This window comes from Lathamus discolor, chromosome 13, assembly GCF_037157495.1.
Source record: "Lathamus discolor isolate bLatDis1 chromosome 13, bLatDis1.hap1, whole genome shotgun sequence".
In the NCBI taxonomy this organism is placed as follows: Eukaryota; Metazoa; Chordata; class Aves; order Psittaciformes; family Psittacidae; genus Lathamus; species Lathamus discolor.
In genome coordinates this window covers 6,137,903-6,153,072 of record NC_088896.1, presented here as the reverse complement: position 1 = coordinate 6,153,072, position 15,170 = coordinate 6,137,903, and the positions used below count along the sequence as shown (strand labels likewise).

Sequence of the window (15,170 nt, the reverse complement as noted above, 5' to 3'; positions counted from 1 at the left end):
TGACCTAGAAGATAGAGGCAAGTCAGACACCGTCTTCAGGGTAAGATGGCAACTCCAAACCAGGTACACAAACACTCCTCCTCCGCATCCCACCTCTGTCAGAGGCTGAGCCAAGGCCGACTGAGACCAGAGTGAAATAAAACCCACACAAGAAACACTGCTTCAAAACTTCTATATTATTTACTCGTAAGCAACAGTCCAGCTTTGTGAGATTACAACACACACTTGAAAGGATGAGATTTTCCACCTCATGGTCAAGCACCAGCATGATCATGCACAGCATTGAGTCAGTTGTAAAAAAAAGGCCCTGTTGTTTGTATTGATTTCACTGATCCACTCCACTTTACTGAATCAAGTCTGAAGAATTCCCCTCCTAGCATCAGGCCAGGCGGCTCTGCTCGTCAGCCCTATTTGGCACATACCCTGCTTCATAGTAGTCCAGTATCAAGTGTTTGATTCTATAGTGTATTTTAAAGGCAGCATGGTGTACACTAACCACTTCAGGATTCATATGGCACAGCAGGGCTCAAGGCATTTAACCACATGCAGTCAATGAAGCCCTTTAGGTCCCCAAATCCTGCATGTGGAGAAAGGGACTGCTCTTGCTGATTGGTTGCTGGCCTCTTTAACCAGGATTCTAGACCCTTGTAAAGCTAAAGGGGTTCTAAAAAAAACCTCAGTACAAAAACCCTCTAAGCACACTTGGAACCAATCTACTCTCCTTTGAGTTACAATGATGATACTTCATAAAGCTTTCCCTCAAGTCTATCACTAGAAAACACTCGTCACTTCCAGTAGATCTGGGGAGGGGAAAACACAGGACAGAAGTGGGGAGAAAATAAAACCAACCCTTGATCTCAACAAAAGATGGGAGTACATAAAGTGCTTCTTTTTAATGAAAGGAACTGGAGATGTACAGTCAGGCTCAAGTTGTGCAGTTCACAAGCATGGGGGGGGGGGTGGTGAAAGAAACAAGACACAAGTTCAAAACAGTCAGGAAGGGAAAGGTTTAACCGAGGACTAGGCTGGACTTGCCACCGGGTGGATTTCTCCTGGATGGTGCTGGTGCTACTGGGCTAGGAACAGGTGCAGCAGGCAGGGATTTCTCTTCACTCTGACCTGGGGCAGCTTCTACATCAGCCTCAGTGATTTCTAGAAGAAAAGAAGCTTTTAAAGTGTCTGATGTGGATGATGAAACCACGGTTCGTGGCTTAGACAGAAGATCAACTCCTCTCAGTCTGCTTCAGGCTGACACACAGAGCGCTGCTGGAACCTGCTGGCAGGACAGGCTGCAGCCCTCTGAAGTGTTCCAGATGTACTCTGATGCCTTAAGGTTCAGCTTCAGGCATTCAAGAGCCACATTCACACAGCTGCTATTAAGGAACCCATCAATTTTTCATATATATATATATATATTTTAAAGACAAGCAGCTTAAGTCTTGTCCATGTTATTAGTCAGTGTATGACCGTGCCAATTGTAACCTAAATCCAAGCAGGTGCTGGAAACCAAGTCACAGAGGCACCAGGACTTGGAAGCAAGAGCTCAAACTACATTCCCAATGTCATGAACTAGAGGGAAGAGCATCTGCCACACACTTCTGAGGCTTCACAGAGACAGACCAGGGAACAGCCATGCACGGGGAGGCTCCGGTTGTACACCCCCTGGGAAGCACACGATAGCTTAATCTATCCAAATGCTTCTGAACGACCACAGGTGAAGACAGGACACAGGAGGATCTTCATAGGAAGCACTTTAGATACTGTAGCAAGTAACTAACGGATCTGCTCCACTGACAATTAATTAAGGAGCACATCAAATACATCAGCAGCTCATGTTCTTATAAATGAACACGATCAGGTATGAGCCAAAGGCCCAAATCAGCACCAAGCAGCCCCTGATACTTGGGGGGATGAAGGGAATGCAGTTTCACCATCAGCTCTGTGAAGATGAACTTAAGAAACCCCTTTTAGTTTCATCGTATCACTAGTTCTTGGTTTGGAGGATTCACCTTCACCACCCACCTTCATGATTGAGTAAATCTTGATCCTATTCCCTCTCCCTTTTCCAACTGAAGCCATTTTAGTCTCTCCTTACAAGGCAGCTACTGGATCCCTTTACATTTCCCCTTACATTCCTCTGCCCCTGTTTTACCTCCACTCCACTCTGCTCTTTACATGTCCAGAATTGCACACATGATTCAAGACGTGGGTATATCATTGTTTACAGAGGCAAAACGATGTCTTGTTCCCCATTCTCTCTTTGACAACATTTCAGAGGGTCAGAGAGCTTCAGTAACAGGACTCAAGGCAGATCCTGGGAGTTAACTGCTGCAGAGCTGAACCCAGGGCTGGCAGCATTTAGGTGTTGGGTTCCCCCACACACACACCAATGCATTACGTTATACTTACTTACACAAAAACTATCCTGCCACCTTTTAAGCTACCTGCCTTATTGAGTCGAGTTCTCCTGACAGAGATTTTCTCACCGTCAGCACAATTTGGCTACTTGACAGAACTCATGTCACCAACAGGATTGGGGATTTCACTGTTCATTACCTTTTCCAGGTCACAGAAGAAGGCACTGAATAAAACCAGCCCCAGCATCACTTCCCATGGCTCATTTTTCCAACGTGAAAAGGAATCACTAAGCCCTACCCTCTGCCTCCTAAGCTTTAGCTCCCTTCCTATCTAAAGGAACAGTTTTCCTCTAATCCTATGGCATCTTTGATGCGGAGTTTTACCAGCAGCACTGAAAACCCACTCGTGTGCACTGACCCCCCTGTATCCATGCTTCTAATAATCTCAAAGAGCTCCAGCAGCTTAGTATAGTCTCCATGAATCAGAAACAATCTCCAAGACAGATTCTCTGCAGTATTCATTAGCCCACATCTGAACACCACAGTTACTATGAAGCTTGAAGCTCTGCAGCTCATGTGTACCACTGCCTGCTTACTCAGCAAGCTGAGAACAGCTCAGGCCATCCCCACTGCTCACATAAAGCTGAATGCTCCATTGTCTGCACCTTCAGCAGACAGTTCAAGTACTGTGCAGCACTCCCAGTGATGATCTGTCCACCAAATGCCAGACTCCACCTTCCTGTGTATCATCATGTAAAGTCAGTCATTGGTGACAGTCAATCGAGGGCTGGCTGGTTCTCCTTAGCTGGTCACATTCATTAGGCAAACAGTGCTTACTGAATCACAAAAGAAACCAGAATTACTGTCACAGGAGGATTTGGGGGAAGTTTCTACAGCATTTAGAGGCTCACTTGGCCAGCTGATGCACACATTAGTGTACACCACATAATCAAGGGGCAGGTAAGTTCAACCTAGTACCTAAAGTAGTAAATGCAACAGGATCAGATCAAATGTTAAAGTTCTTCCCGTATCAGAAAGGGTATGAGCTCTCAAACAGCTTCCTCCTGAGTATATTGCAAACCATTGGAAACTGAGGCACAGAAAGGAAATACAGCTTCTAAACAAGCAGCAAGAACACTGATGCAAAAAGGAACAGGTTTTCTTCCCCTAGACAGGCATGATTAATAAAGATGCACACACCTGACACGTACTTGGGGTTTTAGATTCAGTTACACACAGAAAATCATTTCCAAATTCAACAGAATAACCACTTTGTTTTAATGATGGGAACCCATTAAGAATCTGGTTATGCACTGAACTGTCTTGCCTTGGAGGCGTATTCATTCAGCCCAGAGACAAGTGCCACAGGTGGGATATTCACCAGCTCATGCTTGCCATCTCACACAGCAGGAACATCAAGTGCAGTGACACAGCCAGCTCAGCAAGATGCTGCGCTCCATTAAGCTCTGATACCTGAAGCTATCAACAGTAGAAATTAACTTAATCCACCAAGGTTCTTAGGTGTCTGCCACAGTCACCATTTCCACTTTCTACTCCTTCCTAAGCACCATCTGTGGAAGTTTAACATTCAAACCTCTGCTGTCATTTTTATTTCATCTTATACATCTATAGAAACATAATTTGAGTCATGGCTACAACAGCAAATACCCCAGTCACTGGCCAGTAACATAGCCCTGCGTCTGCTTTCTCCCTTCCCTTCTCTACTTGCCTTACCACTGCTCACAGGCTCTCATCCGACCCCATGTGAGCTCATTAAATACCAGGGAGAAGCACCAGAGCCCTCAGATCAGTTTACTTCTATTAGCAAACCACATCCTCCTACTTGAAACATAAACTCCAGCTGCCTACAGTGCTAATTAGGATCAGACAGACATGGGAAAGAAACACTAAAGGAGCCTGTACAGTTTGATTAGAAGCAGCAAGACTAATTTCAGGCACAGATACCACTTAGAGGTAGGTAAAACATTCAGAGAATACTCTTCCTCCTCCCAGCAGAAGTCTTTTCAGGACTCGGGGCTGCTAATGGCTTCAGTGATCTCCCACAACTCCTAGGTGTTGAAAGTAGCACTTGGAAAGCAACAGTCAACAGGCACATTCCTCTGGTCAGGAAGTAAGCTGTTCTTAAGGTCAGTCTTACAAAAGAGAGATTTCCAGCCTCAGAGCTAGAGAAAACACTTCAAGGTTACCATGCATGCTGCAAGGGGAAATGCCCATCTGCAGTATGCACATGAACTTCCTTGACAGAAATCAGCATTTAAAAAGCAACAGGAGCTTAAAAGCCAGTAAGTGCAGACACTTCCAGATGCAGGTGCTGGGTTTGATTATTTCTGTGAATGCAGTGTTTGCTGCAGGAGACAACAGGAAACTGAACTGTTAAACAAAAACCAGCTGACTGTACTACTGAATTATAAACTACTAGAAGAGCAGTGCAGCCTCAAGTCACTGAGCTCTTTGCAGGATGGTACCCACCTTGCCTTCTAGTGCTTATACAAATCTGGACACCAGCTGCTGCTGGGAAAATACATGAACAGGACTGTTCTCACTTTTAACCTGATGGCTACCAGGCACTCCAGCATTTCATCCCACAGCCACACTGCCACTAAAGCAGCCAGCTGACTTTACTGATTTGATGGATTCCAGGAACAATCCTGAGCTGTCTCTCTCCTGATACACAACCATTAATATATCCCCCTATGTCCTCTTCTGTTTCAGAAGTCCCCAACTGCAAACGGCTTTTACTAGAGGAGTCTGAAGGAGTTACTCACCAGAAGTTTCACCACCACCAATTTCTCCCTAGAAGAGAGAGAAACACATTAAATCTCACACTTCACAATGTGTTTTCCCCTTCCATCAAAGAGGGTAACTCAGTACTCCACATTATGACCATGGTGGTTGGGCAACACCTTCCAAGTGACAGACTCAGTGAAGCACTTACAAACCAACAACAGGCTCTTAGGGAGAGATACCAGAGTGGTAGGTTCTGCATACATATTTCTGAAGATATTATGGGTTTGTAAGCCCCAATTCTTACAGAATGACTAATGTAACTTCAGCTGTTTATTTATCTGGTATACTTCTTAATGTTTAAGCAGAAAGATACTTCTGAAGCAATCCTGATTGCCTCTAACATGTAGCATTGTACTTGTTCTCACACTGTGAAGGACATGGGTGGGCAAGGACACTTATTACAGACATCACCCTCCATGAGGCAGCAGACAGTAACCAGGACACTGTAACTGCTGAGCAGTAGTGACAAGGAATTAATAACATAAGCAATTCACAGCAGTTTAGTGTCCCCTCCCTTCTACCAAGCAACTCTTTCCAACACCAAATACTTATCTGTTAGCAAGGCCAAGAGCATTTCTTCCATCCCTTTGTGAAATACAGATCAGTTCTTTGCAAGGTTACTGATAAGGTTCCCTTCACTACGTAAACAGCTAAACCCATTCCTTTCATGCTGAATCTCTTCACAGGCTGCAACTTGCCACAAAGATACAGAAAAGTCTTCCAGCAGCAGCCAAGGCTCCCCAGTGGGAAGTGGTTTCAGCAACTTCCATAGATTTAACATTGTTTATTACACAGTAAAACTGCAGTCATCAGGATACAAAATACACAGAGACTCATAGAAATATACAAAGTTAAATCTCAGATGGGGCTACAAAGCACAAGCTCCAGCTTCTGCTGTTTGCAGCTGTAACTACTGTACAAAGTTAAAGTATTCCACATTGGAACTGTTTGCAAAGCTGAGAACCACAGTATTGAATACAATTAAGTAGAAAGTACACTAAACAGTTTGTGTTTTCAGTGGTAGCAGCTATAAATTTAATCTTACTTATATTTGCTAACTGGAACAATCCTGCAAGAACCATTTTGTGGCTCAAAGTGCTTATTGTTATAAAAAGCTACAAAAAATGGGTTGCGAAGAGTGATGCCAATTATCAAACTGAAACTTGCTCTTTAGCATCCATGAGCCGAAAGGTTCTGCCACAACAGCTGAGATCCACAATTTACCTGCCCAGCTCTTTTTGGAAAACCTAAAGCTGGAGAGCTGTAAAGAACAAGGTTTCTTCTTTCCCCACCTCTAGAATTTGCTCAGGCAAGTGCAGCCCATCCTGGTTCCTGTTTTTCTAAGTTCAGAGGAATTGCTACACTTCATCCTGGTTCTGTTTTTCCCATTAAATATAATCATACCTCAAGCAAATCCCATGTTAACACTAAGATCATGCTCCATATTGCCACCAAGTACAGTTTGTCTTAGCCAAGAACACACCTGATGAGAGTAACAGAAATAAAACAAGCATTCATGCTACTGAGCTAAGTACTTGTTGGGAGGTGAAACCAAGTCCTTTGTCAGATCCAGTTTGTTGTAGGTAGCTTTTGTAACTTTTGTAAAGCCTGTTACAAACACCATTACACAATGTCTGAAGCTGATTTCACCCCACTTCATTAGTGGCTCATCAACAAGAGGAGCTGAGAGCTCTAGAAAGAGGTCCTGTTATAAAAATCCAGCCCTTCATCAGCATATGCTGTAAAACTATCACATGGAAAAGTGAACCTTCAGGAAAAGAACAGATTTGAGGCTTCACATCCTACAATGTTTCCCACTGTGTGAACACAGTGATAAAGCAATCCCACACAGAGCATGAATTGTCCCATTATCAGGCTCTTCTTAGTTAATGTACTGACCTTGGGATCTACAGAGTCTCCACAGTTTGCATCAGTTGAGTTTCTTTGTGGCCCAGATGATTCACAGTTTTCTCCTCTTTCACCTGGCTTAGTCCCTACAAGCAGAGATTGATGCTAATCAGGCTGCAAGATAAAATTCCTGGGAAAGTACATCATTGGGGGTTGTTTTACCCTTCTTAGACCTTTAGATAGGAACTCACAAATTACAGTCTTACAATAGCATTACATGCAGTTCAGGGTGTTCTTTAAACAGATGGAAACTGGGGTCCCAGAGCAGTCTGGCAGTGCTCTGCAGAGATGGAAGCTTAATCCCAACAAAGCTACACTTCCTCTGAATATCCAAGACCCACCAGTGCTACTAAGACACAAGTTCACCTTATTGTGACTTGGAGAAATTGCATCCCCAATACAATTCCCTGCTTGCAACACCTATGCCCATGACTTGCATAAAAGAATTCCCAGGCAAGCAAAACTCTGGAAGCAATTCAAAATGAGAAATAAAGAGTCTCATGCAAACAGACATCATTTATAGCCCTCAGCTCCCAAGTGGGAAGAGAACTCTGGTTTCTACACTAAGCCACCAACAGCTTCAGGCCCATTCAGAAACTGGAATTAGCACATGTCAGCAGCTCTGGGAACAAAGCCCTACGCTCGTACCCGATGATTTAGCCCAGGAAGGTGGATTTTCCTCAGGAGTTCCAAAGATGTGGGATTCCATTTTGTTCCTTCTCACAGGTTGTTCTTTTGGTTCATCAAAACCCAGGGAAAAGTTGGACCCACCTCCAGGAGGACGCAGCACTCTGGGGAGAGAAAGAGGCAGCTTTACAACCCTGCAGGGACCATTACTGAGTGCAGTCCAACATGTAAAACAAGACTCATAAGCCAAGAGATCATAGTTGGCTCTTGTACCAGGCAGTCATACTGTCCAGACAGTACTCTGTCCAGACAGAAACTGTGCGAGATGACTGTATTAAGCATTGCCTTTTAACAAATGACACAGGGTGTCGTGTCTTCAGTGCAGATTTCAGCTCTAAAGGCAAGCTGCCTGCCAGCACTCAAGCCAGACACTGTAACTCCACTACTTGTCTCGTCAGCAACACTTCGAGCCCTGAGAACTCCAACATTAATCTTCTAACTGGCAGCACAGCAAAGACAGAAGCCAAAGTACTGGTTGTATCACTGATGACTGGGGGCTGCAGCCTTTATCCACATTTGTTCCATTGGAAAAATCCTTAAGTCTGCAGCACACTGCTAGACTAGACTTAAAAGGTGCTATTAAACAGTCTTAGGCTAAACTATTATTAGGAGACACATATATATGAGGCTCTAGGTATATAACCTAAATCTAGCAATCCTTCTATTAGACACAAAAGAAGCCTGCCTGATACTCTGTGAGCTATATTGTGGTCTGCTTTTCAACATGCAGACATCAACCCAAATAACAGGAGCAGTAAAACACATCTTTAATTGTAAATTCCTTCAGATCTTATTTTCTTAAGCATGAGATGTTGTGTTAGCTGGAGAAGCCAGACAATAGCTAGGAGCATAAAAACACATAAGGATAATTGCCACAAGCCCCGGACAGATGCGAGTACATCAACAGAACTGGGCTTTAAGGCACCCAGTGCTCTGAAATGAAGCCCAGAACACACTTGGGATGGCATACATAAAATCAAGCTAGAACTTTGCAGCAGAGAACAGTGCAGAGTTAGTCAATGCACCCAACCAGGAACTGCACACAAAGAACATGTCTGATTTCACCATGTCATCACCATCAGTCAAAGGGTTTAGATCTTTTGAGACTTAGTGCCTATTGCATCCCAGATGCAACGCAAGAACACTTCTCCAGCCTATAGAGATCACAAAGCTCAATTGACACAGGTGTGTGGGGTGGGTATTTAGTGTTACTTAACCAGCACACTACTGCTCCTAACAAAATTCTTCTCCAAAGTTCCAATAACGCTCAGCTGTTAATGGCAGGATCCCAGGAGATTGTGGAGCATGTACTGAGAATCCAGGAATGTTTTTTTTTTATGCCTTGTTTTGTCTTCCTTCTGACTGCAGAGATACAATGCGATGGTCTTGAACCTTCTTTATCTTTTTTCCCCAAAGAAAATGTCCCCATGTAGGTTTATTTTCTCAGTTACATCTGTTGCAGTAATTCAAAGAACAGACTATTCAAAGGGATTGTTTCCACATCTCAGATCACCTTTATTTTACCAGAGCAGTGAAACCTGTACTCTCTTAACAGCAGAACAGTTTCCACTGACAGCCTTAATGAAATTAACAGAAGAGGCAATTGAAGGAAGAAAGCCATCACTCAAGCTGTTAAAAAGGAATAATCCCTCTTGCCAACCTCAGCTAAAGGCTCACAGGTTTTATTAGGAGCCGCTCACAGCCTCGAGACATTGCAACACGTTTGGTCAAAGCCACATCTAACACTTCAATCAATGAGCCGCTCTTAAAATTGCGCCTGATACCCAGTGATGTCGACTGCAGATTCACCACAGCTCCATCCAGGAAGCGCACTCTTATACAGGGTTTGCTTTGTCTTAAAACGCACCCCAAAAAGCCACAAGCAAACAGGAAGCAGCTGCTTTATCAGGCCAAAACCTCATAGAAACACACGACACGGTGTCCCCCCACCACGCCAGCTGCTCCTGCTGCAGGAACGTCGGTGCCTCGCAGTGCCGAGCATCTCTTCCAGACCTACCTGCCATAAGTTTTCTTTGTCTCCAGACAGGCTACAGCTCCCCGACCCCCCCGCAGTCCCCGTTTGCCACCGCAGGGCCGGGGAAGAGGCACCCACCCCGCCCCGAGCATGGTCCCTGCCCGCCGACGGTCAAACAACGAAACGGCCACCTCCGGCCGCTGCGAGCGGCACCGGCCGGCCCGGGGGCCCCCGCTGAAGCGGGCAGGTGCGGAGGCCGGGGGAAGCAGACAATGGAGCCCGCTCGGCCCCACCCAGAAGGCGGCTGCTCCGCCAGGCCCAGGGGTAAGAACGGCGCTGGCAGCCGCAGGGAGGGGAGAGCGGCGGGCAGCGGAGGGCAGCCGGGTACCGAGCTCCCCCCATCCCAACCCCCGCGGTGCGGAGCGCGGCCGCGCAGGGAGTCGCCTCCCTTCTTTGTTCGGGAGAAGCAGGGGCGCACGCCCGAGCACCCGGGGTGGGTCTCGCCAGCTCCCTCCCCTCAGCTCCCACACCCACCTCTCCCGGGCAGCTGCGGCAGGGCACAGCTCCGGCCCCGGCCCGGGCCCCCCCGCCACCGGCCGCGCAGCTGCCGGGCCGAGCCTACCGGCAGCCCGAGACACCCGAGTGGGTGCGGCCGCCGCCTCCCGCCCGGGAAACGGCGAGGAGGAACCGCACACACCGCTCCCCAACCCGGCCGGCATCCGCTGCACCCCGACCCTGGGCCGGCTCCGCGGCCTCAGAGCCGCTCCAGGGAGCCCCCTCCACACCCGGCCGGGCCCTGAGGCGAGGCGGAGCGCCGGCCCCGCCGCGAACGCCCTCGGCCCCGCCGCCCTAACGGTCCCCAAGGCCCCCGCCGGACCTGGAGCTGTTCCTGCCACTGGGGTCCATGCCCGAGAAGGTGGTGGTGGTGGTCATGGCGGCGGGGACGGTGGAGGCGGACGCAGAGGAAAGGGCTCCGCGGAGCAGCCAGCGGGCGGCGGCAGTCCCGGCGACGGAGCTCCCCTCCCTTCCCCGGCCGGCTTCCCCCTGCTGCTGCCGGTGACAACTGCGGCCGCCGCCCGCACAGGCAGCGCTTTTTATACCAGCGTTAGGGCCCGCCCTCCAGCCACAGCTTCATTGGACGGTTCAAAAGCACTCCCGAGCTTCTATTCGACAGCATCGTGCCACTCTGCCCTATGGCCCGCCTCCCGGTCTCTACTGAGGCGCCTTGCCTCACAGGGAAAAGCTCATTGGTGAAGCACTACGTCTGCTCTGTGGTGATTGGCTGGGCCTGGGCGGCGGCGCCTTTTGTTGGTGATTGGCAGGAGCCCCGTCGCTCATCTCAGATGAGCTGCGATTGGCTTATCCGCACCTGAGGCGAGACAAAAGTGTGTGCGACACCCCCCCCCCCCCCCCCCCCCCCCCCCCAGTGAGGGCAGTCGGGTCAGCGCCCGGTACCCGGTACCCGATACCCGGTACCGCTGGGCTCCCGTCGCCACCCTCACACCTATCGCCATGCTGGGTAAGCGGCCCGGCCCGTGCCAGCCGTGAAGGTGCCTCAGAGCACGTCATGGTGCAACCCCAACAGCCATGGATGAGCAACAAAGAGGCCATGGGGGTGCGGAAGGCGTTTGCACGAGGCCACTGTGGTGTCAGGGGCAGGTTCTGTCGAGGACAGACACAGCCAGCGACCTGCAGAGACACAAGGCTGGTGGGAGATGCCTTCACCTCAAAAGACACAGTGGGATGGAGTAAGCTGCAGTATCAGATGGTGGCTGTTCCATGGACATCACTGTCTGCAGCAGTGGAGTACAGGACCCAGCGATGCTGTGCGTTAAACCCTGGAGGCTGTGTGGATCCTCCCCAGAACACGTGCAGCATGGACTTCGCATTACCAGATGTTGGCCGCTGACCTATCTGTCAAATCCACCTTGGAGCTGTTCCTGAGCTTCCAGACACACAGATGCTTCCTGGATCACCACCAGCACATCTACTCCCGAATTAAGACATGAGGACCTCCGGCTGCAAATGTTATTGTAATTAGTACTCGCGTAAAGGACAGAAAAGGGGGAAAGAAAACCCTTGCGTGTTCTGTCCATCCCTCCCAGTCATCACTGACAATAGCCCTTCACAGCCTCAAAACCCATTCTTCTAGATAATATTGCTTTACGCTTTGGCAAATGCAAGTTTGGTTTGTGCTGCTTCACACTGATGTACAACAGGAGGCATCAAGTGTCTGAGTTATCATTAACCTTAACACAGCTCAGAGCTGAACTGCTGAAACCACACAAACAGGAGCACAGCATTTCAATTTTCTAATCTGGGATCTATAAAAAAGTTCTTGTTTTGTTAATAAAAAGCCCCAACCACTATTTAGGTCCACAGGGAATTCTGTCACATTTTTCCAGATGTAGATTAAAGGGAAAGTTTAAGTAACATGACACAGTTGTTTTAATTCCATTATCCCTTAGGCTTGGGCATTAAGAAGTCAAGTGATCCCTACTCTCGCATACAGGTAAGCAGGTGCTCTCTCGGGAACTTGCTCAAGTATTTTGTCATCTAAATGCTTTTTATTCAAACCCACAGCATTTGACTCTTAAATTTGTACCCTTGAGACAGGCAGAGCCTTTCCTTAAAGTCAAGATGAAGAAGAACCCGTTCCCTCTGCCAAAGCCAGTTTTAACACGCAGCGTTACAACTCCGAACCTTCAGCATTTCCAAGGGACCCCACTGATGTCTCAATCTGTGCGATGGTCTGTAAAGAAAAGCTGCTTTGCTGATTAGTTACCCGTAAGAAGAGGTTTAGGAGGATGGCTACAGAAACTGGGTTTGTGATCCTCCTCAGAATGATGGCATTCAACCAGAACTATCCTCAGCAGCTGTCTGACCAACTCAGACACCACAATTCCACCTGCTCTTGAAATTCAACCGGCAACGAATGCAAAAAGCATCTGGAAGTGCAAACAAGGCTCCAGGAAATGCGAGGGTTAGGCAAGGAGAGATACCATTGGGTTGAGAAAAGCCTCAGCTTGGTCATCCTCCCATGACCAAGGGCTGCTTCTTCATGCCAGTCTCTGCTACTTATGGCACAGCCACAAAGAACATTTGTTCTTTAGTTCATTTTACCAAAAATAGGGTTTGACTCAGCCTTGTCTTCTCCTATCCCCCCACTCCATTCGTAGCTGAAGGTAAGAAATAAGCTTCAGCTAATAAATAATCCTTGTCACAGCTGGATTTGCAGCTGTATAAGACCTCTGCATCTGAAGTGGTGCGTGGTGGATCCTAAAGATCCAACTGTTCCTCCTACTGAGCGGATGCTGCAGTCTGCAGGAGCTGTAAAAGCTTCTTTGGTGCCCCTGTACATCCTTATGTAAAGCCCATAGCAGTAAGCTAGCATTTGGGAAGGAGGCTTGAGTCAATGTCCAGATTCCTCTCAAAGCTGCAGAGATTTAGTTCTGAACAATATAAAATGCAGAGTGAAATTCATGCTGCTGTTCTTGTCTGGGCATCCAGCATTACCACGGCTGGCTGTATACTCCAAAGCACCGTTCCTCAGTGCAAAAAGACAAGCATCACTGGAAAGGGAAGTCAGTGTCCTGAGATGAGAGTCCTCAAAGCACTCCTTTCATTCCAGATTGCTTAAACTGAAGTTTTCTTCATTAAGTCATCCTTCAAGAGACCTTGCAGGGCACCAGATGTGCTTTAATGAGATCTATGGATGGCAGCTGAAAGGGGGTGCATCTAAGCCACCAAAACCAGCACAAAATCCGTCCCAAAGGGTGTCCTGTGCACCCATGTCCCCCTTAAAGAACATTTCTTTCCTAAGAAGTAACAATTTACTATCTGGGCTTCTACAACCTTAAGTCTTTCCTCAGTGCTCCAAAGTCATCCTCCTATCAGGATTAATCATGAAAGCCCTGTCCATTCCCACCACAGCTCCTCACTAACTTGTTTTTCCTATAGCACCCATACCCTCGTTACTTCCAGGATTTCTGTTGCCAGTGAGCCATTTACTTCATAGTAGTACCAGCTCTACCTCATCCCTCCTGCATAGGCTGAAATTCTCCAGGGATAGGGGAAAAAGAGGAAAACTCTTCCCCTCAAAGGGACTCAAAACCGTTTCACAAACACCCGCTGGGCCTCCCATGTTAGCGGAAGACCGTTAGTCCCATGCTCCAAATGAAGAAACCAGGAAACCTCTGTCATTAAGCACCTTGAATACCAGCCAAAAACTGAAACCAGATCAAAATCCACTCTTCCATCTCCTGATTATCCTTACACTTCTACATCCTAACCACCAGGGAGAACTGCTGTGCTACCAATCCCTTCTGACACCAAGTACAAAAAAGGGAAGGTATATTTCAGGATTAAATTATTCCCTATCAGAACACATTCACTTTGGCAACCATTTAACAGCCAGAATGAACTTCAATAATCCAGAGAATGAAATCTATTCATGACAGTGGTAACATAAGTTATTTAAATGCTTTTAGAGTGTCTTTTAGTACTCCTAACAATCCCCTACCAGATGATACAAGTGGCCTGAGAAGCGGCCACGACCTAAACCTCTAATAAAACCCTTCAGTTTATTGTTCACTTTCAACTTAGTAGATGATGGCCAAGGAGCGTCCAGGTTTTCATTCTTAGCTTTGAGAACAAATTGCTGTTCCTTAGCAATTCCCTTCTTTCCAGCTGCCTGAAGCACAGAAAGCATTCTTTCCTTGAGCAGGTCACATGCCTGTTCATTAATGTTGCAGTGACGGTCACAATAGAACCGGTATCTGACAGATGAAACGACAGCACTTACATTACATTGACTCAGAAGTAATGAAGTCGAGGTACTAGAAAGGCATATTCTTGCAAGAAAATAATCTTGGTTTGACACAACCTTTGCAGGAACACTCTTATCTGTTTTGATATTGTCATGATCTTGAAGCAGCGACTATCATACTGCTACTAGAGGTGCTTTTCTTTTGTTGAGAACACCTCTATAGCCAGTACAAGAATCTCTCTCACATCACCACTCAGAGTATTTCCTTACCCTCTTGGCAGCTCAACATATTCTGTTTCAGACCAGCCTTGAACTCCCAAAACCCCTCTGAAACCAGCATCTCAGGCTACTTCGTTCTGAACAAGAGCCTTATTAAACAGGTGTCATCCCCACTTTGCAGGTAAAAGGGAGGCTCTGGCTTTCAGGTTTTAACTAAAGAGTCCCACCACAACCAGTTTTACTTCCAGTCTGCCATTACCCCTCCCAGAAATAAAAATACCTTAACTTCCCATCTTTTTAAACACTGGTACTGTCCATTCCACAACTGAAACTGTCTGAGGGACTGAAGACCCAGCACACAGTAAAGGCAAGGCCTTATCATCCACAAGAACTCACTAGAGAATTGTATCGGACTATGACTTACTCCATTCTTTTTAATTTAGAAACC

General features: G+C 47.1%; 1 protein-coding gene across 1 annotated transcript; it reads right to left on the bottom strand.

Annotated features, from left to right (window-relative positions):
- Positions 1 to 161: 161 nt before the first annotated feature.
- On the bottom strand, positions 162 to 10,826 carry JPT1 (Jupiter microtubule associated homolog 1). Its single transcript, XM_065693281.1, has 5 exons — positions 10,613 to 10,826; positions 7,722 to 7,864; positions 7,065 to 7,159; positions 5,144 to 5,171; positions 162 to 1,152 (listed from the first exon to the last, which is right to left on the bottom strand). Exons 1-5 carry the CDS (start codon positions 10,666 to 10,668, stop codon positions 1,010 to 1,012), a joined length of 465 nt encoding a protein of 154 aa, XP_065549353.1. The 5' UTR covers positions 10,669 to 10,826; the 3' UTR covers positions 162 to 1,009.
- Between the last annotated feature and the right edge of the window lie 4,344 nt (positions 10,827 to 15,170).

Bases quoted from the DNA above. Each gene is read 5' to 3' on its own strand.
- JPT1 (XM_065693281.1), bottom strand. From the start codon at position 10,668: ATGACCACCACCACCACCTTCTCGGGCATGGACCCCAGTGGCAGGAAC. The intron at 7,865-10,612 runs GTCCGGCGGGGG...TTCTCTCCCCAG, and splicing joins AGTGGCAGGAACAGCTCCAG to AGTGCTGCGTCCTCCTGGAG. The intron at 5,172-7,064 runs GTCAGTACATTA...TCTCTCTTCTAG, and splicing joins GAGACTCTGTAGATCCCAAG to GGAGAAATTGGTGGTGGTGA.